Source organism: Xiphias gladius, chromosome 11 (assembly GCF_016859285.1).
Source record: "Xiphias gladius isolate SHS-SW01 ecotype Sanya breed wild chromosome 11, ASM1685928v1, whole genome shotgun sequence".
Taxonomy (NCBI): Eukaryota; Metazoa; Chordata; class Actinopteri; order Istiophoriformes; family Xiphiidae; genus Xiphias; species Xiphias gladius.
In genome coordinates this window covers 13,599,188-13,626,826 of record NC_053410.1, presented here as the reverse complement: position 1 = coordinate 13,626,826, position 27,639 = coordinate 13,599,188, and the positions used below count along the sequence as shown (strand labels likewise).

Below are 27,639 nucleotides of genomic sequence, written 5' to 3'. Positions count from 1 at the left end.
CACTTTGGCTGTGTTTCTAGTATAAAGGAACACACAACCTCAGGCAAGGTAGTATTATTACATCATAGGAGAACAGTAAGGCTGCAACAAATTATCATCAATATATTGAACAATTAGTTTCTTTAATAATCAATTGATTGTTTACTTTATGAAATTTCAGAAAACAGTGGAAAAATACCATAATTATTCCCTTGGGCCCCAGTAACATATTCTAGCACCCAAAGGTGTTATGAAAATTATGAAAACTAGTGAATATTCACTAGCTGGCACCAGTGAATTTTAGCATTTTGGGCATTTTTGCTTAAAAAAATGACTTAAACGATTGGTCAATCATCATAGTTGTTGCCAACAAATTTTCAGTCAGTCGACTTATCGAGTAATCAACTAATCATTAAACACAACACTCTTACTGTTACCTGATAAGTTGATATGGCAAACTTAGCAAACATTTGCCTGTTTACACGTCAAGCAAATGCCTCCATTTAGAACTGTGTTTCTGGCTGTCTGGTGAATGTACAGTCTAATATTCACCCTCATTGTGGCTCTGGTTTTGGTTCACTGTTTTTCTCCACTATGGAAATATCTGGCTCCGTAGCTATAGATTCTCATTTTAAAGCTAGTCGATAACTTTTCCTGTCTGCTGTTTGGCTCTGGACAGGTAACATACAATGGGTTTATGCGAGCATTTTCATGGTCCATTTTTAAATACAAATATCTATTATAGTAGCTTGAAGCTTTTCATGATATATTAAATAGTCAGAACTAAACCAAACAAATGAAAAAAGCAACAATCAGAGTTAAGGTTAGGGGAGAAAAACGTCATTAGGTATTATTTATTCAGAGTTTAACACTCAAAGAGTCTAATCTGCTACATCAGGGTTGTGTGGCTGTGGTTTTGATCAGATTTGATTGACAGGAGAAAGCAAAGAAAAATGATATTCTCCACCACATAGGCTCTTGAATAATTAATTCAGTGCAGGTTTAAAGGTCAACATCGATTGATGGTAACAGCAGTTTTACAGATGACGGTCGATGTGAAACATAAACTAAAGATGTCACTGTAGCCTTTGGTTTAGGTACCTTCTTTATCAAAGCACTTTTCAGCTGCTTGTGGAAGACTCACATTACTCAAATTCAGGCATGCAGATATAATTGCACCTGCGGCTCCTCATCTGTTTCCCCGCCTTCTTTCTTCCTCCTCTTCGGACCATCGGGTAAAAATATTATGTTCTGCATTTCTAGTAAATGTGGATGTAATGTACACAGGAGCCAAACACTTAATGAGGGTGCCTGTGAGGAAAGGTGGCTCCATCACTCCTATCCCCAGAGATACACTAACCCAGTGAAATAGCATGCCCAGTGGGGATACACATGGGATTTGGGTCATTATGTTGTACAAGGCAACAGTCACAACCTAGATAAGATCTTTATCTGTGTGCATACACCCCGTGGGTCTTCACACTGCTCATTGAAAAACACAAAGGGCTCATGCTAGTGTGAGAGCTCCGATTATGAGGGGACACGACAGCAGCTATCTGTCATTCAGTGTATCACTGCTGTTCTCTCTTTTATACAGAACTTTTAATTTATAAATGATGAATGTATGCATCAATCATGAAAGCAGTTAGTCATGTTCAGTGGGCAGTGTTGATGTTGAATTCAGCATTTTTGGCTCACTTCGGCAGGGGATTTGTGCAGCACAGAGGCTGTGTCTTAAACATTCAGCTCCATTAACCCCATAGAGCTCACATGGGGACATTACAAAGAACTTCACCGGAGCTACTGGAGGAAGGAGCGTCACGGCCGCTGGTTACCACGGCAACACTAGTACCTGAAGAAGGACTGGATTCGTTAGTTCATATATGGACATACAGTATGTTGTGGATGTATTAGTAACATCACAAGACGCAGCACTTCTGTTTTCCTCCCAGTGTGTTGTAGCTAATAATAACGATAAAGAATCCAGGAGTGTGAACTGTTTCACTCTGCCTGCTGTTCTGCTACAGAGATCTGCAGAGACCTGCACACAAAACGCAGCATGCAGCAGGACTTCAAACCAGTCAATTAAAATTCCAGTCATGAATTGTTTATTTTTGTTTCATACAACATGTACCTAGATGCAAGCATGGGGTGTGTTTTTTGAGGGAAGCTCAACAACACAACCTCAGATGGTGATCATGGAAAACACTACACCTCTATGGATGGCAATCTGCCAGTCCACCACATTGATCCAGCCTAAGACATCTCAGCAACCATTACGTTATTTCCATGACATTTTGTACAGACATTCACACTCTCCAGAGGATCAATCCTACTGATTTTGGCGATCCCAACCCTTCTCCTCCTATGCTACCACGAGGTTGACAATTGTGGTTAAGACTGAAATGTCTTCACAACTTTTGGACCTATTTCCATGGATTTTTGGCAGGGGTTAGGCTATCCATAGTGCCCAGAAGATAAATCCATGTGAATTTGGTGACATTTCATCTAGCACCAACATCTGGTCAGAATTTGAATTTGCCTTATGTGGCGAAATACTTGCAAAATGAATTGTGTTCAGTGCTAGCAAGCAAATGTCATAGTGAACATGGTAAATATTATACTCACAGCCTCACAGAGTCGCTAGCATGGCTGGAGACTCTTGGTCTTGTTCAAGCAGCATTTCACCAGTTCTTGTAGCATTGCTTGTATTACTGCCTCATAAACCACCTTTATTTCATCTTATATGGGCAGTCATGTGATTTGTTTGCCCTGCCGCAGATGGAACACCCCAAATGATCATGATTATGGATGAAGACGAACACATATGCAGTACGTGGTGCACCGATTACAATGTTATTTCCTTCTGGGATTGTCATCTTTCACTCCTAATTCATGCTGATGCTGTTTAGATTCTAAATCTGTCATTTTCTTGCCCCACTCTGCTGGGACTTTTCTGTTTGTTCTCAGTTGGAGATTGAGGCAATTAAAAGGCAATGAAGTTATTATTCTGCAACATTCCGTCTTGGGACAGTGAAGTAAAATACAAAATGAGATAATTAGCTAATGATTTTAGTGTCTTGCCTACTTTCCACCAAGGACAGAAAATAATCTCCTTTGTTAATAATGTTGGTTTGTGCTGGCTTTGAAAGAAGCAGAATTAATATTGAAGATAGATATCGGACCTGGATGATCTTAAGATGCCCCCCCCCCTGCAAAAATAAAATTTCACTCTTTAAAAATGTAAAGATTCACTGAAAAAGTCTCAACTTCTCTCTGAAGTCTATATATGCTTCCACAAAAAGATACAATGTCAGTAGCTGTAGCTTTTATTTTAGCCACACAACATCATACACCCATTCAAGACTCCAGACCCTACCAACCAAGCTTTAATTCATTTATCAAATTAAAGCTAGGTGTGGTCTACAGCAGAAAAAAAAAAAAAATACGGTCAGATATCGTTATTCATGCTTACGCTAATCAAGTTTTATGTATGGCATCAGAGTATTCAACAAGATTCACGTATTTTATAACCTGCTCCCAGCTTTAGACTCTTTCCATATTTGAATTCTTGCTCCGGCAGGTGAAAGCTTCATTTTCTGTCCAGCAGAGGGCGGCAAATATTAAGGTTAAAAATTAATCTCTATTTACCTTTATGACAATGATATGAAAATTGGATAGAAGTCTGCATCTGTGGTGAGTAACAAGAAGACTATATAAACTTAGTACAAAGCATTTTATTGTAAATGTTTGAAATACTACAGTACATTTGTGGTTATAGTACTGACAAAAGAGCTAAAGAAAAGAGTAACAAAAATAAATACATCTGCATTGACAGAGATATGTGAGTTGCGTTTTGGGAACATTTGGGAATGTAAGTTTCAGTTTTTATTTTTACTTTTTTTGCTTTTAAGACATGATTTAACTTAGAAATGTTCTGTGAATTTACAGTGTAATGTCTCATCTTTTAGTGAATACTACAAAAACTCAAGGTTTCTGGTATTAGGCTTGCCTTCTTACATTACTATATTGTCATGGAATGGCTGTAATAAAATATTAAGATTCATACTGCATGACTTCTCTTTCTTGGTCAAAGGGTCTCTTAAGAGTTTCAAAGTCCATTTTCATAACAATATCATTCCTACAGTAACATTTCACTACTTTGTGTGACAAAAATACATGTATACAAAGTGTATATGGCATCTCAAACGTGCCAATGCAGGAGTGTGTATTGGATCACTGGGTATCATAGACCACAGAATGAACAGCAATAGATCAATCAAAAGCTTCATCACCGTTTTTCCACCAATCATTTCATATTCTATTTGTTTACCCAGAACAGCGGTGGGTCACAACTGAAACTTTACACCTCCAGTGCAGTCATACGGAGGCACAGTCAATCAGTTTAAATGACGAGAAACAAGCCCTCAAAGATTGTCATGGTAACAGCATTTCAAAACATCATCATCATTATCATCCACTCATTCACCTCATGTAATGTAGAGCCCCAAGTATTTTCGAAAATAACAAATAGCCCAGGAAGTAAGTTTTAAAAGACTGTTTCAAAAGTGTAAAAATCGCTTTCTAGCAATAAAAATACTGCTTGTTCCATTTACATTCCCACATTTAAGTTTCTGTCACTTTAGAAATAGTAATTCAGACACTAATTACAAAAACAACAAAAACAGTGGAGTAAAGGAAAACAATGCCATTAGTGTCTTAAATACAAAGTACACAGTGTGGCCTGGAAAAATAAGTGAGGGAATCCCTCTGTTGTAGATACAGAAAAGTGCCAGAAAGAGTTCATAGTTGATCCTTCATATTGTTTGGTCTGTCCTTGTCTCTTCATTTCAGCAGTGTCCTTCTCATTTTCAGTCTGTTAAAGCCTGTTTGTGTGTGGGTGTGTGTGTGTGTGTGTGTGTGTGTCTGTGTGTGTTGGAGAGTTCTGGCAGCCTCGAATGAGCAGGGATCTTTGTGTTTTAAGCCAGGGTCCTCTGTCTTGGTTTTATTCTGGGGTACAGCTGTTAGGGACAACAAGAAGACATGTCAATTCGCAATTGTAAATAAAGGCTTCTGTATAAAATAAACACACTTACTATCATTACACTTTCACTGACTCATGACTCACCCCTAGGAGGTTGCGGGGAATGTAACCCTCCGTGTCGCCCATGCGTGCCCACCACCATTCGATCTCGTCCTCGTCTTCTCTGCGGATGATGGTCATGCAGTCTCCCTCGCGGAACGACAGCTCATCGGGGTTTTCACCCATGTAGTCCCACAGACCATATACCACACCCCGGTTCATGATGCCCATCTTTTCTTGCACACCTGAGGGTAGATGGATTTAAAACAATACAGAAAAGTAATCAGCACAAAAAGCTTTCAAGTATAGTGAGTTCTGTCAAGAAAAAATCAAAGACACAGGACACAATAAAATGAAATAGTAAAGGAACATAGCATGCAAAAGTAACAAAACAGCTCTCACTGACCATAGAGGAACTGAGAGCACTGGGTATAGCCCTCCTCCATCTCTTCACATTTATCAGCTGCCGTCTGCATGTCGCTGTAAGTCATAGCAAACACTGCAGCGCCAGACTCCACCAGGAACTTGCACACTTGCACATTGTTGCAGGATGCAGCACAGTGAAGAGGTGTCCTGTGTTAGAGGGTGGGTGAGAAAGGAAAGTAAAGAGGAGAAAAGAACAGAGGAAAAGAAGTGATATTAGAAATATGAAGAAAACCACACAATGACTGAGTACACTACATTCAGGTTTCTGCTGTTAAAACCCGCTCATACAAGATAATGTTCAGAGTTGCCCAGTCGAAAGTCCAGTTGAAAACTCTAACATGTAGATTAATAATAATAACAGCTCAGACCTGCCTGAGGCGGAGATCCAATAATCTCTTGTCAACTATGTCAGCAATGAACTTGAATTTACCAGCCGTCACTGTCCGCAGCATTGACGTTGACACCGAACTGAACCAGGAACTTGACGATCTCTGTATGTCCAGCACAGACGGCATTGTGTAGAGCTGTGATGCCTTCATCATTGGGCTGACTGGGATCCTCCACCTGTGATTGAGAAATTACAAGACAGACTCAATAAAAGTTTCATTTTAAAATCAGCAAATACTGAAATACAATGACTTCTTTTGGATATTTTAATCCACATGTCTTTGATACTATGGTAGTTTATTAACATAGCAGAAACAGATGCAAAAGAAACCACAATTCTTACTTCATAGATGATTCTCTGGACCAGGTCAAACTCGCCCTCCAGGGAAGAGTCCAGCAGCAGAGCCAGTGGGTTGAACTTAACTCTCATGCTGTGATCGATGCGTTCAGAGCCAGGCTTGCGCAAGTTTGTCCTCTTTCCCTGAATACACAGTCATAATTTTGAATCACACAAATGATCTTAAACAGCCATTACAACATTAAAAAAAAAAGAAAAAGAAAATCTAGGACTTGAGACTTCGAGCCTCATCCTGAAGTCTGTCCCGCTGAGGTGGAAGCGTCTACTCTGTTGTGTTCAATCTGGACTGAGAGCAGAGGAGGTACTTGTTTTTTCAGATCTCAGTGCATTGCTAATCCAGTTTATCGGCACAAGCTGTAAAACACAAGTTAATTTCGCTACAACCATGATTACGCAACTGATAAGGAACAATTACGCTCCAGTGAAGAAAAAAAAAAAAAAGAGAAGAAGTTTTTTTTTAGTTTTTAAATGCGTCTTAAATTGGAAACGGTGTGGGGGGGTGGGTCATAACAGTGAAATCTCATTGGTTTGCCCTTTTGGGGTAAAACCTGCCACCTCACCATAAAAACCGCTTAAGTAGTTACACTAAGAGCCTAAGAACAAGAAAATATAAACTGGTGTTTATTTTCAACAGATAATGCATCTAAGTAAGTGGGGGAAAGTCGGGTGGCTATCCGCTTAGTGTAAGCAGAATAAGGCCCACTTTCTCCAGAAACAATAGCAGTACTTGATAGGGATCATTTAATTGTATAACATCTGAGCAGGTCACTGCTGTTGAAAAGCACAGTGTGCACTAACTGTAATCAGTGACCTGCCCCTGTGGAACTAACAAACAAACACGTGAGGGGTTTTAAGAACACATGTAGAGTAAAAAGCAAACAAGATAATCTACACAGGACTGTAGTGATCAAGGCCCTTGATTTCATTCAACAAGGCAACTGAGGGCCACATCGTAATTGTGATTCAGCAGTTTATGATGGTGATTCGTACCGGTGGCAGAGTGACCTGGCCAGTGACCTCAGGTGCCTTCATGTTGAATGTGTCCTCCCCCAAGCTGTCCTGCTCTGCTCCACTGGGATATGGGGGTGGTGGGTAGGGGGGGAACTCTTCCAGGAAGCCTTCTGGAGGCGGAGGGGGCAGGTTGGGCATTGTGTCCTCCAAGCCAGCAGGGGGTGGTGGTGGGAAAAGAGCATCATCTGGCCTGGGGGCTGGGTGGGATGGGGGAGGAGGAAGAATAATGTCTTCGCTCTCTGGGATAGCCGAAGGTGGTTTGGCCTGTTCAGCAGGGGCTGAAACAGAGACATTAGCACCTGGGATGTAAGAAAGGGGCTGCCCTCCCTCTAGAGCCTGTCCTGTCTCTGATGGATGGTTCTCTGCACCACTCAGAGGACTTGGCACATGTGGCCCCACAGATCCCTCTGCTGCCTTCTCTGCTTCACCAGTGTAGATGGGAGTGGTTGGTGTGGTCACAGTGGTCTCCATAGCTGCCAGCGTGGTCTTCTGATAGAGGAGTTTCTGAATGTTGGGCCCTGCAGGACCCTCTGGTTCAGTGATGGAGCTGCGTTTCTTCAGGGGCCTTGGGGCATTGTAGAGCTTCTTTCTCAGGGCTTCGAGGTCACCTTCACTCTGATGTCTGTAAGGGTTGGAAATGAAAGGAAGCAGCTTGGTGGGGCTGAGGGGCCGGGGGATGCGCTCTGTTTCAGGCTGGGGACCCTCAGATGAGCTAGGTCCCACATTATTAGCTCCACTGTGGTCAACCTCAGATTCTGGGGCAGGGGAGCGGTGGTCTAGGTAAGGGTTCTCTGGATGTTGGGAGCCTCCACTGGGGATCACTGGTTTACCATACACTATAAACAAAGATAGTAAACAGGTGTTAAGACTGCAATGTCTACAAAGATATGATCTTGTTTTACTTGATGTCACATGTGAAGGGTAAGTTACTGAATGGAATTAATATTCCAATGACTGGCCCTTCTTTCTCTGTAACTTACTGTATAAACTACTTGGCCCAATTTCACTGCTCCTCTCCCTACTGCCTTTCATTTGTAACTTTTTCAGTCATAAAATTATGGCTGAAAAAATATAAAGCAAAGTATTATAGCATGATAATTACAAGGTGGAGCCACATTTTCACTGCCTTTAACTTGTGGTAACAAAATGAAAATCATCATGCTAATTAAAGTGTTAGATATTATAATTTTGCACTTTATCAGATTTGAGAAGAAAACCAAAATAGTAAGAAAATGTTTTGTCACAAAAACATGATGTAACATATTATTACGTATTAATATAAATTACTGGTCCAAAAACCTTGAAGGGATGAGAATGATCTGAATGCTCAGCTGACATCAATTACAGACAGACTTGAAATACTGCTAAATACCAAGCCAATCTAAATATTAAGTCTGACGAGAGAAAGTGTTCTTTTTTTTTTTTACTGGAATGATTTATCTATTTGACAGAATTTACAGAATATTCAAATGATAAAAATGGGGTGGTGCTGCTGCTGCTGCAAAAAACAATAACAACAACAACAAAAAAAACAACAAACAAAACATATTTATAAAATAGATTAAACATGATCCAGCAGTAAATCTACAAGGTCCCTCTTGGAGACAGAGTAATGTGAGGGAGTGGTATTGGACTTATTACTGCGTAATGGATTATTATACTGGACCTATTGTGCTTATACTGGACTGCTTTTAAGCTTAATATTGGACAGAGGCATTTTTATTAATCAAAGCACATGTATCTAGTTTCTGCAATTTATGTTTTCCATCTAAGGCTTCTATTGTACCTTTGACTGGCAGATGGTGAGGGGTATCTAAATAGTTTATCTGTTTTCTCCTAATTTCCTTAAGTATACTTACAAAATAATATTAGAGTACAGAGCTAGCGTGCATTACAAGTAAATCCTTATAACAGAGGTTTGAGGTTGTTTAAAAATTTATTCCATTTTATTTCCACAATTCCAGTAAGAAGCAGCAGGTATGTTTGCCTGTGATTGTGTTTGTAAAGCAAAGATGTAACAGACGGCTTAGCCTCTCTAGCTGCTCCTCTGGTCAGTGGCATGTGAATATTTTCTTGCTGAGTATGCTGAAGAAAATGGCAGCAGGGCAGATTTAACTTGCAGTGAATGTATCTTGAGTGACACAAGATACTACTTTCTTTTACCCTTGTTTATATCTCAACTCTCATGTTTAGATTTGACTTAACATTGTTTTTTTAATTCCAGCATTAGTCTTCAGATTTAATGCTTGTTCTGACACATGGCCCTCTCAGATGTAAAGTTAGATTAAGCAGTATGCTTACACCCAAACCCCAAGGAGAAAGCACAGAATACTACTATTGAGTCTATTATCCAGGAGCCCAAAGGAGAATGACCACATTCATCTGGGTCACAACAAAAACATTGTTCAAACACTTAATTAAAGAAGTTACAACTGGATACTCTTACCACTGACAAATCCATTGGTGCGGTTCTGAGCCCTGTTGAGAGCGCCCTGCACACCAGGCTGGAAGGGCTTGCCTGAGCCAGGTTGCTGTGTGTACATGGAGTATATGGAGCTGGCTGCTAAGGTCTGGGGCTTACTCAGGCTGGCGTCTTTGGAGGATGGCAGCTCTGGGGTGAAGGGCCGTACCGTGGCTGCAGGTGGAGTGTCCTGCTTGGAGGGTAGAGGGAGTGTCTGGCTCTGTGAGGGTGTGAGAGGGCTGCGGCTCTGGGCGGCCTGGGGCTGCTGGCTGTGGGGCTTGGCTTTAGGGAATGTGCCTGTGTTGAGGCCTGGTTTGCCATAGGGCACAACACCAGGGCCTTTCGGTTTGGTGGGAACAGGAGGAGGCACCTTTGCTGGAGCCTTAGGAGCAGACTGGAGAGATGAGAGGAGATAGAGATAGCAAATGAAATGCTTTGGTGTATTTCTCTGGTAGTAAAAAAATCTGTATAGTCTTTTATTCATATGAGGATGTTAAGCATGTGTTTTTGTTTCCTCTTACCTGAGCATCCCTAACGAGGTCATCACTGCTCTGGTTTTTGCGGAGGGAGGCGGCGGGAGCCTCCGTTGGCTCAAACATGGAAAATGGACGTACCTTCCTGTCCCTTTTCTGTTCTGTCTCATCTATCCACAGACCACATGTAGAGACAGCAATCAGTTTCGAATCACGTTCAGACACACTGTGACTTAACTCTGACAAATCAACACTAACTGTTTTCACAGCTACAGGAAGGGATTGCAGTGCAGTTTCTCTGGAAATAGTCTGGGTGCATGTGGAGTTTGCCTGTGTGTATGTCTCTTACCTTGTTCTGTGATAGAGTTGGAGTGAGATGTCATTCGTGGCAGTGTTGAAGCAGGACCATGACCGTTGGTGTTGGATTCTGGACCTGAAGGGCCCCAATCTGCCAGCTTGGATGGCTGAAGGCCTGGGAGACCCACAGGAGAGGAGGGAGTGCAGAAGGGGGGGGGGCAGAAAGTGTTTAAATGTACCATAGGATTCTACATTGAAATAAAGAAACAACGCACCAATACACATAGTGAAAAGTAGTTTCATTATCTATCCAGACAGACACAACATTCACAGAGCTGTGTTTTTTGCAGAGACACAGAGCAAAAAATCATGGATTTTTTAAAAATAACTGGATTTTGTGTTTTTTTCTTCCCTTTTTACTCATCACTGGTTTTTTTGGTCTACTGACTAAGACCCAGCCAGTGGCCATGCATGTCCATAGACATCCACAGTCAGATGAGCCACAAAAGCATTAGGCTTTTGCAAATAGCAAGACTAGTATCACATCAAAGATGGTAAAAACATGATGATATCCATTGCAGTGCTTGCAGACTGTAGTTAAATGCTCTCAAGAAGCGTTGAACAAATATACCAACAAAGGCACGCTTTTGGCAAACGACACCTGATTGGGTTGGTCAGAATCTGCACAGAATGTCAGTTCACCTGAAGGTTATTTGTTTGTTCCTATTGACCCATATAGAGCAGCAGGAAAAAGAACTGAGAAGCGAGCTCAATAAATGCTTTAACAAACGGGAGCAAAACAAGCAAAAAGGACCAAAGATCCAGCAAAGAAATGATAAAAATATCTAATCTATTCGTCTTTTCAGTGAGGAAAACTCTCATGGAAAAAAACAAACAAAAAAAAAACATCGAAACAAAGCCATTGAGAAGCACACACGCACACATAAACACAAGTGTGTACCTTTTCTCTTAGCCCGCAGCTCTTTCAGAGGCTTAAACAAGAACATGGCTTCTGAGGAAGATGTATTTGAAAGACAAGAAAAACAAAGTAGCCTTAGAGCTCCAAATCTCCCTTTGCTCTAGACATGCTGTTGGTTGGACCCAACCAGGGGGCCCCTCTGAGGGGCCACGCAGAGACCAGCACAACCCTCAGGAGCCTGCCTGATGCTATGCACAACGTTCCTGCTATAGAAGAACTGGGAATGGGTGTACACTAAGCAGATTCTTCAGGGTCACCGCCCATCCCTATCTCTCTTCTTTTCATACTGCACATCAACTCAGCATGCAAAAAATAATTGTTAGCAACATCACGACAGACTGGGAAAAACCTGTTACTTTTACTCCCTGTATGCGGGATTGCTTTAAATAGGAAAACGCAGGCTGATGAGGAGATGAGAGAGTGAACAAAGGAGGGGAATTCCTTCAGCTATTGTTTTACAATAACTAATTTTGGTGTTGGATCATTCATTTTTATTAACATGAAGCACACTGCTGGCCCACCATCCACTGGGGGACTGATTTAGGGCTAAGGGAGCGAGTCAGAGATGAAGAGTGTGAAAAAAAATGACTGCATACAGGATGATACAAAGAACATCCTTAAATGGGATATGTTGCTCTGGTCCACTATTTGTTTGGTCAGACTTACTTCCCCTCCATTACACTGCACACATGCTCCTGTAGTCTGTCGGAGACAGAGCTGGTGCAACAACAGCTTACTCTGTATGTTATTTGGTCTTCATTTTGAATGAAAAGAAGTTATTCTAAAAAACTAACTTTTAGATCAAGTATTTTGTGTGTGTTCAAAATCAGTGTCAGATATGTCTGACTGACTTTTTAAGGTTTCAAATTAGGATTAGAAAATTAGTTCACATAAAAAAAGTCTAGAGTCACCTTCTGAAAAAAAAAAAAATGCAATCTTACTAGTGGATTGTTTTGATTACAAGGCCCAAGATGCTGAATGCGGAAAGCTGAGAGCGGCCTATACTACGTTCATATTTCTTTATAGTCTGGTTTTTACAGTAGGCATTATTTGGAAACCTCTGCTAATTTGCCTGTGTATAAATAACCTCTTATGCACACCTGAGGCTGGTGTAGTGTGAGCGATGTGAAGAATGGCACAAAGAGACACACACCATTGCAATAAAAACACTTGTTCAAAAAATGGTTCACTCACTGCAAAACATATCAAAAGTTCAGAAAATGTCAGGAGAGTGGAAAAAAGACAGATGTTCAGGCTCAGCAATATTAGGTCACAACACACCATCCAGGAGGTAACTAGCTACCTTCTGAGCTCAGAGTCACATCGCAAACAGCAGGTGTCCCAGACTCCTCTGCTCCTGCTGGAGGCAGGACAGTCTTGTCACATTTCAGTAAAAATAGATAATAAATAAAACAAAACATACCCAGCTCTGTGATGACATACACAAAGTAACACAGGGAACAGCAGTCGAGGATTCCTAGTAGTTGAGGACACTTTACCATTGGTTTCCTTAAATATTTGTGATCTGAAAATTTAAGCTTCATTTTTTTATAACTCTATTGCAGCTCACTTAGAGTAGCTGTTGCAGACTCAGCAACAGTTTGCTGACAACACCAATTTTTTTTCCCCCCAATTTTGCCAAATAATTATATGTAAAATGATAAAAGGGACAAAGTTAAGGCTTGCTGCCAAATCAGCCCCAGCAGAGATCTGAGTTATGGTCAGGAAGGAAAAGTCTTGAGTTAAGAGGCGAAAGGCTTCAGACAGCGCATTGTCTCTGGTTGCTCACCTGCGCCGGCCTTGCTCTGTGGGTCGTGGGCTGGTAGGGTTGCAGTGCCGTCAGGGTAGGCTGGTTTTACAAGCAGTTCATGTCTCACTGGGCCCCGGGGCATGGTGGATGACTGAATGTATGGGCCAACTGCTGCCACACGAGATGGACCTGACTGCTGCCCGGCTTGGCCATCAGAGGGCTGCTGTACAGTGAAAGGATGGGAGAGAAAAAAAACAGAGGAGGCTGTCAGAGTGGCAAAGGTCAATGAAGGTAATTTAAAATAGCTTGTATTGCAGTAGATAGCAGAGAGAGAAAGCACACTATTCAGACACATAAACATATAGATGACAAAATGGTAATCAAAACTTTATCTGATGTTCCAGGAATGATACAGAAAATGTTGAGATTGAGATGAGTCATAGAAAGCATGCTAAAATTATAGTTAATATTGAGAAACTAATAATCAACATTAAAAGTCTATAGCAGCCCTATAACAAAAATTGTATGATGGATAAAAATAAAAATGGTGAGAAAGCTTTAATACTCCTTAGATCTTTGCCACTAAAGAGGCAAAAGTGTAAGCTTTGGGTGAGGGTGGTGCCAGAATGGGCCATGTTGCTACTCAGATCAAAAAGATTTATTCTGGTGAGAGTGGAAGTGTTCAAAGATTCTTCTTAATTTTTCTGACCTGTGGTTGGTGCCAGTAGAATGGTATTTTCAGTGAGGGTTTGTCAAAACCCATGAGAGTTTCTGAGGTGGCTTGATGAAAGGCCAGGGGATCAAAGTAATTACGATTCATTCAGTGAGGACCGTGAATGCCTATAAATGCAACATATTGGCAATCCACCCAACAGTAACTGTGATATTTTACTCTGGAGCCAAATGTTGTCATGAAAGACTAGCATTGCCATCCTCTGAGCCCTGCCTTTATAATTTTCCCACTGGTATTCAGGTTTCTTGGCAATCATTCTGTTTAATTACTACTGAATATCTATAGTATATAAGAAAACATACGGATTGCAGATAGTGAGTAAAGAGTTAAATCCTGAATCTTATTTTTATTATTTTTTTTAATTATCTTATAGAAATCTTGATGTTAGAAGACAGCAACTTCATAAGATGCAACATCTTATAGAAGAAAAATGCAATGCCTATATGCTTTCAAAATTAAACAGACTCATCAACTTTCACCAAATCACTTGGGTTAAGGAGTTAAACTTAACTTAAAATCTTTCAAAATATAGCTCAACCCCTGGACATACATCAAAACAAGATGAACATGGCTCCTTTTACCCATCAAGGGTCCGAAGCAAAAAAAAAAAAAAAAACCTCAGACTTAATGGAATCTGGGATCATACTCAAGAGATCGGATCAGACAGAAAAGAGATACATTTGTTCAGCTCCAATACTAGTTTAGTTACCTGAAGGTGAGTGTCTTTTGAAGCCCTCTCTTTACCAGGATAGCCATTCTTGAGAAAACAAAAGCACAAACATGCAACAGCAGTTCAAAATACTAAATAATCCCCTTTATTTCCAATCTAACGTTAGTCTTTTCCAAGTGTTTCCTGAACTTTTTGACTAAGACGGAGTGGGATGACTCTAGGCTGGCAGCTCTCAGACTACCTCTCTTCAGCCAGTATGGTTATACGTGTTTTTTGGGTGATGTCAGCAAGACACTTGCTGTTTGGCTGGAGGAGAGAGCAGCTTGGATGGAGTGTGTCTTTGTGCTGGTGTGAAAAAGGCCCACTCATTATGATTCCAGGCAGGGTGTGGGTAAATCACCTCCTCACTAGGGCCCATTCAGCCCTGCATCTCTACACACACACACACACACACACACACACACACACACACACACACACACACACACACACACACACACACACACACACACACACACACACACACACACACCTTTCTCTGTTCTGTTCCTTCTTTATTATATATGCCAACATCAAAAGAGATGTTGGGCTTATTTAAAGTTGGATTAGGGTGCAAGTTGCCCATTTATCTAAAAGGCTCCAGGCAGAGATTCAGAAGTATATGTTAAGTCTTCATTATAACATTTATTATTTATGTTCTAATTTATGGGCCACTTCAGATCTTGTACAATTCATTTTCTTAGTACATATTGCATGCCATATACTAAGAAGGCTACTCTTTGTATCTACAACACAGCATTTAATAATGAAAAACAATCTCTGTGGTTAGTTGGTTGAATTTTAATTTTGTTGAGAGAAAGAAAGTTAATGTTGAAGGCCAATGATATACCCTAATTTTGTCTGAGAGGAAATCAGCCTGATCAGGAAAACCATTAGAGAACTGCATAGAGGAAAGAATGAAATGACTCATGTCATGACTAATGTCATTTCAAAAGGTGAAAACATAAAATCATCCATCATCCAGTCAGGATGGTTTTGTTTTCTTTCTGACCAAACTCACATCCTTGCTCTCCCTTATCAAGCTTTCACCCTCAAGCAGCGAACATGTTAATTTTTCTTTCTCACAGTGTGTTCAAAAGATGAGTCTGATGACTTTTATTTACAGTCCCATGGCAACCTGTGTTCAAAACAACTCCTGGAAAGGGGAGAGAGGAGCAGAGGAGCAGGAGTACATCAGGCAGAGAGGTCAGAGCCAAAACCTTAACACCCATTAGGGATAGTATAAAGACTGGATAATTTAGCCTGCTGATTTCTAGTATGTGTTTAATCCGTCATGTATTTTATTATAAAATGTGTTTTGAATAGCCAGAGTTTTTCATTAAGATAGTTGTTTGCCTTTGGTAAACTGGTTATTTGCCTTTTCCTGTTCCTGAGTGCAGCCAGAAAAGATAGCATCTCCCCTGACATTCCTGCCCGTCTGCGATGTCAGCCTGCACTCATTACTCCTCTCTCATCTTCAGGATTTGTTTGTGCCAAATGGGACTGAAAACACAGCCGAGTGAAGAAGTGGGAGTGTAAAATCAGATTCGACTCTGTGACATGATCAAAACAATGATCTATCCCCACCAGCTATCTCAGACAGAGAGATCAAAGAATGGAAAAAGATGGATAAGAGTTGACTCCTTCAAATAAGGAGGTCACTAGATTTTCCCAGACAGAGGATAACAAGTTTGAGAAGCCTTACATTGGCATGGGTGAGCTCTGAATGCCAGGACATCTGAGGCTTCCGGAGGTAAAGAAAGATACAAACAGCCTTTATAATAAGGCCACTAGGGGGAGCTCTGATCAAAACCATTTCCATCACTTAATAGCAGATATGAATATCACTGTTTTAACAAATTGTGAGAAAGTCACACTAACAATTAAAGCTATGTCAACACCTTTCACAAAATATAAATGATGATACGTGAGGATGTTCTGTATCAGTTTATGAGAATTTTTTTCTGTTGGTTTGGTTTAATAATACTTACAGGCAAGTTCTCTTTCTGCTGCAGTGCTGCCTTCTTCTTCCACAGCCGATCTCGGAGCTCATTGATCCGTTTGTCCATGGCAGCCACCTCCAGGTTGCGCTTGTTCAGGCTCTCTCGCTGCTGCTGCAACTTAGAGTTTTGATCCTGGTTGAGCTTGTTCCTCAGCTGACCACCAAGAAGAAACAGGACATAAGGACAGGGAGAACAGATAGTTTGACGTGTGCTCATTTGAAACAAATATTGTCTTTGGAATTAAATTTTGTTTAGTTGGTGAATTTCATTCAGTAAATTTTTATTTCTGCACACCTGTAGCTCCTTGTAGAGGCGGTCTAGTTCAGCCACAGAACTCTGGTTGTCATGGAAGTTATCCATTTTGCCATTTTTGAGCAACTCTAACTGTCGGCTGAGCTCCTCAACCTTGGATGCAGCCATCACTAGTTCTCTTTGTTTCTGCTGGAACAGGTTGTTCATCTGCTCTATCTCCTCCACTGGTGAGGGACAGGGATGAAGAGGAGGGGGATGTGGAGAGAAGAAACAAAAGGCAGAGAGAAGGTGCGTGAAGATGATGGAGGCAAGGAGGTGGGAGGAAAAGATGCAAGGAGAGACACAGAATATCATGAAGACAGTGAGTCAAAGAAACACACTGTGTCTTAATCTGCTAAAATAAAATCTTCCATGCATCCAGTCATACGATATTCTGAACAGGCATCCATTCATGAGTTCACAAGCTCACCCAGTTTGCCATTGCTGAGGCGTTTCTGCTCCACCTGGCCCTTGAGGGCCCGGACCTTTTTGAGCCGAGTTTCTTGGTTCTCGATGTTCTCTCTGAGGCGCTGCAGCTTCTCTTGCTCAGAGGCCTGCTGCTGCTGACGCTGCTCCTGCTGCTTTATGTAGCGCAGTCGCTGCTCCTGCAGACAAAACAGAGGAGAGGGGAAGCACAGAGCAAAGGTCAGAAACATAATTAAACACTTCCCTGTTACTTTCATTTATATGAGTAATCCATGGCTAAGTATGCTTCCCTCAGCAGTTACTGTCCAAGTCTCCTCAGGCAATACAGTATATTGAACTAGACCGATCAGCCACAACATTAAAATCACTTACCAGTTTTACTGTAGTGGCTGAATAGTGTGTATATACATACATACTCTGGTAAGATGTTTAGGGGCTAGCAGAACATGGGTTTCTACCTGTTTAAAGAAAATGATTTCTTCCTGTTCTTGTTTCCATTAGCAGGAATACATTTTATGCCATCATGCCTGGTTAAAAAAAAAGGGTTAAGAAAACACTGAGTGGAGCTAAACAGTATTAAACTTTCAAAATCAATCATCAGTCATGAACTATGGTGCGCTTTGTTAAAAACCTGACAGAGCTCTCCTAAACAGGTTCCAAGATGAACATAACACAGTCTCTATCCGGAACTTTTCAGGTCACATGTGTCGATGGTAACGACTGTTTGTTTACTTGACTTGTGTGCAAGTGTACATGTCTGCTTGAGGTTACATTCCCTGGATTGCTATTTTATCCTCAGGCATACACAGTGCTTGAGTCTGAAGGAAAAAATGGCTCATGGACGTAGGTTGCAGCCTGAAGGGCGTATTTCGGTATATTTATGTATTTATTTTTAGTTATCTTAATATAGTACATATGCCTGTATCAGCAGAATGGCACATTTCAAGCTGTCTTAGCGTGAACCAAAAATAAGGTAGGAGGAAAAACGGTCAGCCAAATATTTAATTATATCACACATGTTTTCTGTCATGTGTCTTTCTCGCTGTCATTAATAAGTCCTGAGCAAGGTGAGAAACAAGTTCCAAACAAGAGAAAAGAGATTTTGAAATACCACATGAGTCGGCGCAGCGAGATTTTAAGTCTCAGGATTCTCAAATTATAAACACTTCCCCTGCAGCCATCCACAACTCATTTCACCTGTCTATCACAACCTCCAAATCCTCTCTATCTTAGTATCCTAATTTCCATAAGTGCACTAGACTTGTTTTAGTACATTTGTTTTGTGTACTATCTCCCCGCTTTCTCCCAATAACCTTCTCTTTAATCTTGCTCTATTATGTTGTCTCTCCTACTCTGGCTTTTACTTTCATCTCCACCACTTAACCCCTTCACCCCCTGTATCCACCCATCTCTCTACCAGTCCTTTTTTTTGCTTTCATCTTGCTATTCCTCTTTATCACCTTGGAAGCGAGGAGCTGTTGTTGAGCTTCTATCTGCTGCTGCTGTCTGGCAGCCATCTCTTGAAGCTCGGCCAGCGTCATGTCCATCCGGGGTGTCGCCACCTGGACAGGGATGAACAGAGGGACAAAGTGAGTCAGTACATGTACACATGAATGCTTATTCACTCTTGTTTTGTTACATATGCTAGGGGAAGTCTATTGACATTTATTCCAGGTCTTGTACAAGTCTACTAGTGTAGCCTTGAAGTGAGAAAAGTATAAGCAGCTCCAAACCATCAAAAGAGGATGTTACCCTTTTGGTGTAGAGCATGAGAGACAATATTGTTTATGACAAAATGTTTTTGACTAAATGTGACAGTCCCAACTTTATAAATATCTTAACAGTCATGTCCTGGTTATGATACACTTATTAATTTCTAATTACCATTTACACAGTGGGTGTTTCTAAATTTGAATTAATTAGTAGTCCTTGACAAATCATCAAGTTGGCTTTTTATTAAGTATAAAGAAATAACTTACCAGGTCACAGAATTTATGTTTATACTGAAATATATGGTCCACAGGGTGGTAATTAGGTACAAATGACAATGTCTTTGTGACAATGAATCAAAAATCTATCTGCAATGATCAATGGAAGCTATAACTGTAATTCTAATGCTATGCACATTAGGTGCATCAAAAAGCACTTGTAAGTGAGAACACTTTCAGGTTTTTTCTATTAAGTTTTAAAAAGTAAATAAATGTTTGAGTAATTGAGATCAAAAGGTATAAATAGCTCTTCTTTCATCAATGCTAAACTGTGTCAGGTAAAATATTGCCTGAAACTATATCTTTCCCCTTTCACTGACCAGCAAACATATTTTTTTCTTGAAAATGATAGAAGCTAAAGGTATTTCAAATTGTCTAAAAAGAAGATATAGAAACTTACCCCATTCTCCATCCTTCGGTCTGGGGGACCCTTCACTCCATTCCTCTTCGGCTCTGAGCCTCTTGAGCCTCCTGAGTAACCAAAAAAATAGGAGACTCCGTCAGACGTCATAATCTACTGCAGAGCTTCATCAAAGGCGACTACCTCAGTTCAGCCCAAACCAAGAAACACCAAACTGAGCAAACTACTGGCCTTTACAGACAGCTGTGAAAAATGACTGGAACTTCCTTGTGTCTTTTTGCATTTTATTGTCTCTGACAAACAAGCTTGGGCTACACACTTAAGTGTACAGCTTTCTCTGGACTGCAGTGGAGGGTGTAGATCTTAGCTCCTCTGGGAAACAACTGGGATCAGTGCTCTTTGTGACTTGCAAATACTCTCAGGATTTAACCTAATACATAGCCGTCTGTGGGTGGGTCCCACAACTGTGTGTGTATGTGCATGTCTGTGTACATGAATGCACTTATATCGAACCATGCTACTGGCATTTGACAGCTGGGGGGGAGGGGGTCTGGCAATCCAGATCCGTTCTTTAAAGCCCTGGCCAATGACCAAAGCCTTTTAGCTTGCATAACCCTTTAAGATGACCCTTGAAATACCGTATGCATGTTAAACACATGCATTGGTTAAGCGTTAGTGTGAACATTAGGCCATGCTAAGGCTCAATAAGTGACATGAAGTGTGAGATTACTTAGCTAGCTCAATTCAGCATAGAATAAATTTTGTCCTCTGACCTGGTGAGAAAGAACATGCCTGCATAACATTAGGGAAGTGTTAACATTTAATTGACTCCATGCTATGGTTAGGATTGAGTGCGACGGTATTTCTATAAATAATATGAACAACACAGAAACTGTGGACAAAGTGTACCTGTCCTTAATAAAAAAATATGGTAACAGAAAAAGGTAATACAGAACTGTGTTGCAAAGACTGAGCAGAGCTAAGATAACAGTGTGGGAAAACAAGAGCAGGCAAAGATAACAGGAAGGGAAAACAGCCATCTAATCCCTGGGCCAGACTCAAGCTGTGAGGGGTAAAAGGGCTTAGTTACGCAACTGGGGGCTGAGAGGATAGCACAAGACCAAAATACTAGAGTTTTCTGTGTTCCTAAGAAAACTAAGAAGTAACAAGCTTATGACTATGTGACAGGGACACCGTGCGTTCACTTAGGCCTTCAACAGTATGGCTAAATAAGGTTTGTTCGAAGATTTCAGGCCTGCCAATATAAAACCCTTTTATTTATTTTCTCTGTGGACTGCCCTTGTCTAAACCATGACCTTTATGTGAGTCTGCTTCATTATCCATTGAATGTGTGGTTGGGGTGTGCGTTGGAAATGGACACTTACCCGATTCCCTGCTAGGGGCTCGGTTGTGACGCAGAAAGAAGCGCACCTCTGCTCTGTGCTGCCCCCATCGTTGGAGCACATCCAGCATCCTCTCCCCTTCACCTACAGCTCGCTCTGCAGACAGAATATTTAATAGAATGTCAGCGCTCAGGTGTGAGATGAAAAAACACCCATAAACTCAATATTGAAAAATTCTAATTATATTAAGCCTAGCAACACATGACAATACCTATGTAGGTTAAATTTGTGTGTGAGGTTTGCCTTGTGAATCCTGCCCCACCACTAGCCTGACACTGCTGTCCTACACTTGAAAGGAGATTCCTTTCATCAGCACCATCTGCATCTAGTTGATCTTTCTGAGCAATGACCTCAGGGAAAACAATTGTGATGTGTTGTCAATTATTCTGGCTGGTACTGAGCAAAAGGGCTCATCGTCCATTCCTCAGACAATTTCTTCAACCTGCTTGCGACCATTTCATTACACAAATTGATTGACAGATTACTGTCAATTAGAGGTCAAGGAAACCATTCTATTGTAATGACATTACTGCAAAGGAAATCAGTAAATATTATAACATACCAATTATTAATAGCTTTACATTGAAATTTGATGCAAAATGTGACTGCTGTGTTTTCGAGGGGAGTCAACAGGGGCCTGTAGTGAGAAATGGCTGCAAAATGAGACAATCTTTTCAGCAGTTAGCAGTCTTTTCAGACTACTTGTGGAAGTACTCAAACACAATAATTGGCACTTTATTCACTCTTGTGGCAGTATCACCATGGAAACAGCTACAAAGCCTGGCTCCTTGAGTTGTGATTCTGAATACTTCCTGACTCTTAGAGATGGAAAAAAATGGGGCAGGCATCAAATCTCACCCTCCCCTCCCACCTGAGAGATGTGGGAGATGTCTGGATGCTTGTGTTTGTTACAGGGATTATGAGCTCTGCTTCATTTGCATTGCAGGCCCAAAGAGATAAACCCTTCCAAAAGAAATCACCAAGCAGTTGACCACACAGCTAATCTCCATATATAGTCTACTTCAGATATGCAATTTGCCTCTAATTAAAGGAAGGAGACAAACAAGTGTCTGAACACTGACTCCTCTCCCCTGGGATACAGCCATATTCCACAAACAAAACAGCATCCGACAGAAAATCTGATATTCTGCATGGTGTGTAAATGGATAAATTTAACACTGGGTAAACTGGCACTGTCACTCACCAGATCCACGCCACATCTCAGACAGGTGGCAGTCTGTCTCCCCTGGCTCCTTGCACAAGTCCACCACGTCCCGGCACAGCGTCTCCGGGGTAACTGGAACCTCAGTAAAATGCTGGTCATTGTTACTGAGGTATACTGTCAGGAACATCTGGGGACAACAGGAGGGAAAGAGAGAGGCAGAGAGCTGGTCAGATCAGATAGAGAAGTTAAACAGCAACACAAGATCGAGAATCCTGGTGGCCTCTGTAGAGGCAGGGTGAACACATTATTCATACAACATAATTCTATGTAATAAGTGTCTTATTTGCCTATGGTTAAGTGTGTGTGTGTGTGTGTATGTGTGAGAGAGTGAGTGATATGTGTGCTTCACTGATAGCTGCATTTCCCATCCCTCATTCCTCCATGTCAACAGAGAAATCAGAGGCCAACTCCCAGAATTCCATTTTATCCCATGCCACGTAACTGTTAACTAGTGCTGTCACCGCTGTGAGAGATCCCCCTAGTCCAACACACACACACACACACACACACACACACACACACACACACACACACACACACACACACACACACACACACACACACACACACACACACACACACACACACACACACACACACACACACACACACACACACACACACACAATACCTCTGCCAAGCACTGAAGGAGCAGACCACTAAAGACTCCAGAGAAGCTGGATTTGTACGTCATTGAGTGTGTGACTGACAGAGGGTAGAGACTGGTTCAGGACTATCTAAACTATCTCAATGAAGCTTTCACTGATAGAAGTGGAATGTGAGAGCCTTCAACAACAAACATGTTGAAACGGAGTAGAAATTGTGAAACTGAGCTGTCTAACAGCTAGCAGCCCAAAAAAAACTATGACAGCTATTGTATTTTAAAGAAATTCTCAAATCTATACCTATACACAATATTAATCTTTATAGTTATAATAGGTATTGGGAGACCACTTTAATTATAGAAAGTGGGCTGTGTCAAACTAAAGCCCAGACAGTCAATTTAAAAATGCTATGTAGTCATAAAGAGATGTATGCTTAAGAGACCTTTAAGGCTGGAATAGGCTCCAATCTTTAATCTGATGACATGTTAGGAGTGATAGCTTTGATAAGGCCATAATAAAACCAATATTAAAACACACCTGCCTTAGGGAATGTCAAGACATAAAGATATTGAACCGCTTTGTTTCAGCCCCGGGTTATGGCATATTGTAATGTCTTCGCAGTGACATCACCAGTGGCACAAAAGATAAGCAGCAGCCAAAGACCTAGAATAACATGGAAAATGTATAATTGTCAGAATAGCATTGATGTTTGTGCCCTAAACCTCCAGGTTATACTGTCAGGTTTTTCTGTTCTAAGCAAGCTGCTGTGAACGAATGTGCCTACAGGGGCCATGGTGGGAACATCAGGTCAGCAGGGTCACAAGCACAAAGGGCTTGGGGGGCGAGCATACAGAGCAGCTGCAGCAATGGAGCAGAAACAAAAGCATTTGGGTTGCTTTTGAACTGTGGGGTGCACCAAGCAAAAGCTCACCAGCCTTAAGATAAGTGGCTTTATCCTCCCTTTTCTTCTTCAAATGAGTCTTACTGAGTGAGTGGGGCAGGTGACATGTTTCCTCTGAAAATCTCCCTAGCAACGTAAACAAACAGAAAAAGGTTTGTTTTTTCACAGTGATGAGGTGAAGGTGGAAGCAAGGGGTAGGTCTGACTCAGAGGACCTGAGGAAACTGGTTTGTTCAACAGGGAGGTAAATAAAAGATCCCCATCAATAGAGCGAATCAGCAGTGAGTTATCCTTGTCAGTAATCTACAGTACAGAAAGCTGTAAACAGACACTGCCCATGTTCCTCACTAGGCATGGATGACCTAACAGCTCTGTGGTGGAAGACCACCCCAGAGAACAAATCTGTTTCTTCCTGTCTGCTAATCAGAATAGTTTTACTGTGTGTGGTATGCTGCTCAGAACTAAACTGGAATCAGGTAACACAATAAATGACACTGTCAGAGCAGGTGATTAAAACAAAAACTCAACTGGCATCAATTTCAGGTAGTCTGCATTTAGCAAAGGATTCCAAAAAAAGCCATTCAGAGATCAGTTCAGAGCAGCTGACATCATCAAAACTTCCCAGCAATGTAGGACATTCAAATGACCCTGTTAATATTTGGAGAGTGAAAGAGAGACAACAGAGCGAGGGGGATGGACACCGAGCTACACCGAAAGCAAATTCTCCTCAGCACTAAAGTTAATGATCCAGGGCCACCACTACCCAGTCCTACCCTCAATCTAAATGAGATAGCACTCTGCTGCTGACCCCCTTCCACCTAATGCCTGCGGTCACTGCTTATGGGGTAGGATACTGCACACATGTGCTATATACACACATGATTAATTAAGCTAATCAGGCCGATTTTCATACATGTTTGCATATTAATAATGCTTTTGGAAAATTAGAAGATGAAAAATAGGGTTAGGTAGTGCATTTATATTTAGTTTTTTGTAATCTCCTCTTACTGTACTCATATTGAAGGATTTTTCTTAAACACTGTTTATCATGAAACAAAATATTGCTGTCTGAATAAACACAGCGGAAGGTGACGGTGTCTGAAAATGACGGGTCCCGCTGGATTTTCTATTATCAGCAGACTAGTGTGCGTGTAAACTTGACAACTTCACATGTAATTCTTCAAGTACAAAACAGTTGTTTTTATTGACTGTTGAACAGTCAATATCAGATAAGAGTCTTCTACTGATCACAATTTTTGGTTTACTCCATAATGCCCAGCCCTACCACAGAGCCTCTGCCAGCTTTATAAAAGGGTTTACCTAGACAGACAGGTGAGAGGAGTGCCCTGACTTCCTGTTTTGACTGAGCCAGACAACTTGAGAGTTCAATAAAATATTCATAGATACAGAGCTGTTTAATTTTACTTGCTGTTGTAACAGTCTGATAAGCCCATTTCAAAACAGACCAGCAGCAGCACTGAATCTACCAGAAAGTTTCACCTTTTGGATTGTGCATGACAATGTCTGATAAAAATGTGCTGCACTTGCCTCCTGACAGACTGTACGACCAAGCAACTGCTGAAACGCACTTCCTTCATTCCTGAGACCGGGCAAAAAGATCACTATGGGGATGGAGAGGGGGACGTGCTGCCTATGCTGCTCTATTATAGCAATAGATTTAATTCCATCACAGCATCAGCTAAATCAGAGCTGTCTCTCAGGGTTTGGGACTGGTGTGACAGCTCAAAATGCAAACTGACAATTATAGACAGTGCAAAGACATGTGGCTGTGCACTGTGGCAATGCAGCCTGCACTGTAGATATTCTCAAATCAGAGCAGCTATAAGGCTAGGTCATTGGGGCTATATCTGGGGGATTAAGTTAATCCGCTATATAAAAATACAACCTTTCATCAGACTACTGGCTCAGTACTACAATAGTAAGCTTAAATTCAATAGCCTGCAGCCAGGCCACATCTACTATGCCTTAAGATGAAGAGAGATATCTTTCACGGTAACCAAGGCCCAACAGTATAGAGGTTTTCATTCTCATGAGCAGATTTCAGTGTTCACTACCTGGTTTAAAGTGTTTGAATCCATAAAATTAGTTACTATTTTGATTTGAGTAGAACAAAACCCTTAACAATCTTGGGGGTCACTAGCACATGCTTAAGACCCTCTATTGTGGACATAATTGCATGGGAGTGTGTGTGTCTCTCAGAGATGAAAGGCTGTAACATCAAACCCTCAGACAAAAGACACTGTAATAAGAACACATCTAAGAGGAGGAGAGTGACTGCAGCTGGCCTGCCCGGCTGAAAAGGGCTGAGAGGTTGAGAAAGCAAAAAACAAAGAGATATACTGTAACAGCTGTTCTGGGTTACTGCAAGGAAACCGGCGTCTTCATCAATTTTTTTCTTGCATAAAGTTAAATTAGCTGCACTGCCTGTAGGGAGGTGTGGGGTTATTCTATGAGATACAGTATACTGAAGATATCAGCTATGAAGCCTACAGCCCAGAAGATGCTAATTTTGGGTCTTTACAGCATAATTTGGATCCCTTCTCCCCTCAAAGCCAGAGGGGCCTTGAAGCAGGGGAACAAGCTTTTCAAGCCTTTCCAGTTGTTTAGAAAGAAGACTCTGAGATGACTTGAGTTTAAAAGATCAACACGGTACCCATAGCCAATTACAGGAAGGAATGCTATGTTGGTGTGTGGCACTCCCACTGATAGTTCCGATAACGTATATGTGGACTGCAGCAATAGAGTTTTGCACATAAACAGAGCAGGAAATTGTTGTCTTGATGAAACTGTATTCAAAGGAAAATTAAAACCAAGTGAGAAGAACAATCCTTTGATGATGTTATTCTAAACAGTCGTTACAGTAAATCAATCCCGGTGTCCCACCTTGAAAATCCACTCTCTCCTTGTGAGGGTCAATTCTACCGCATTAGTCTCTCAAGACCATGGTCCAAATGCAATTGGTCGCATATTGAGTTAAGAGTGATCAAAACTGTCTGCCACTGCAGTTTCCAATTTCCAAGAATAGATGAATCACAAGGGATTTTACTGTAATGGAATTACTCCGCAATATCAGGATAACTAGGAAATGAAAGCCAAACCGGTCAGAGAAAATTCACATCAATATAACTTAACAGACCCACAGTAACATCGGAGATCATTCATTATCTTAGTTTTGTGTTTTGAAAAAAGTCAAATTTCATATCCATGCCGATGTTCCCTATAACATCAGCAAGTAATTTTTTACTCAAATCAAATTACGATACTAGTACCTCAATTTGTTTTGGTCCCTAATTTTTAAAGCTGAAATTTGAAAATGTGTCTATTTTTACTGCATGTTATTTTTCAAACTGTAACTGCAACAAGATCACTTTCATTACCAATTCATCTTGAGATTATTTAAGATCTGATTTATTCTTCAGACTATAAAAATTTAACAAAAAAAAAAAGAGACAAATTCACACCTTAAATTGTAAAAGCCCAAAATTAAAATGACCTTTTTCATCTCTCTAAGAGTCAGAATACCCAAATATATTCTGACTCTTAGTCAGAATACATTTGCTATTGAAGTGTGTGTATTTAATATAAATACTTACACACTCATGAGCCGTAACCACAAATGATTACTCAGTTGTAAGAATTATCAATTTTCTGTTTATCCACTAGTCGATTAACCATTCCAACACTGTTTCACAGAGGCTGTGTCAACTCTTGAAGCTTGTGATGCAAACATGACTGAAACAGTAGAGGGAAGTTGTAAAGAAGCCTGCTGA

General features: G+C 41.0%; 1 protein-coding gene across 5 annotated transcripts in view; it reads right to left on the bottom strand.

Moving 5' to 3' along the window:
• Positions 1-3,698: 3,698 nt before the first annotated feature.
• tp53bp2a (tumor protein p53 binding protein, 2a) overlaps positions 3,699-27,639 on the bottom strand; it is a 30,674-nt gene continuing 6,733 nt past the window's right edge. For 2 of the 5 annotated variants that reach the window (XM_040139623.1, XM_040139624.1), the window contains exons 3-20: positions 22,323-22,470; positions 21,101-21,214; positions 19,755-19,825; positions 18,827-18,928; positions 17,371-17,545; positions 16,944-17,125; positions 16,638-16,802; positions 14,647-14,694; positions 13,244-13,427; positions 10,528-10,650; positions 10,227-10,348; positions 9,691-10,099; positions 7,224-8,080; positions 6,219-6,356; positions 5,919-6,052; positions 5,469-5,635; positions 5,108-5,307; positions 3,699-5,000 (exon numbers count right to left, since the gene is read on the bottom strand). In XM_040139623.1, coding sequence (XP_039995557.1) covers positions 4,959-5,000; positions 5,108-5,307; positions 5,469-5,635; positions 5,919-6,052; positions 6,219-6,356; positions 7,224-8,080; positions 9,691-10,099; positions 10,227-10,348; positions 10,528-10,650; positions 13,244-13,427; positions 14,647-14,694; positions 16,638-16,802; positions 16,944-17,125; positions 17,371-17,545; positions 18,827-18,928; positions 19,755-19,825; positions 21,101-21,214; positions 22,323-22,470 — 3,381 coding nt within the window. In that variant the 3' untranslated portion in view covers positions 3,699-4,958. The remainder of the gene's footprint in view (positions 5,001-5,107; positions 5,308-5,468; positions 5,636-5,918; positions 6,053-6,218; positions 6,357-7,223; positions 8,081-9,690; positions 10,100-10,226; positions 10,349-10,527; positions 10,651-13,243; positions 13,428-14,646; positions 14,695-16,637; positions 16,803-16,943; positions 17,126-17,370; positions 17,546-18,826; positions 18,929-19,754; positions 19,826-21,100; positions 21,215-22,322; positions 22,471-27,639) is intronic. The other 3 variants (XM_040139625.1, XM_040139626.1, XM_040139627.1) reach the window with 3 other exon arrangements.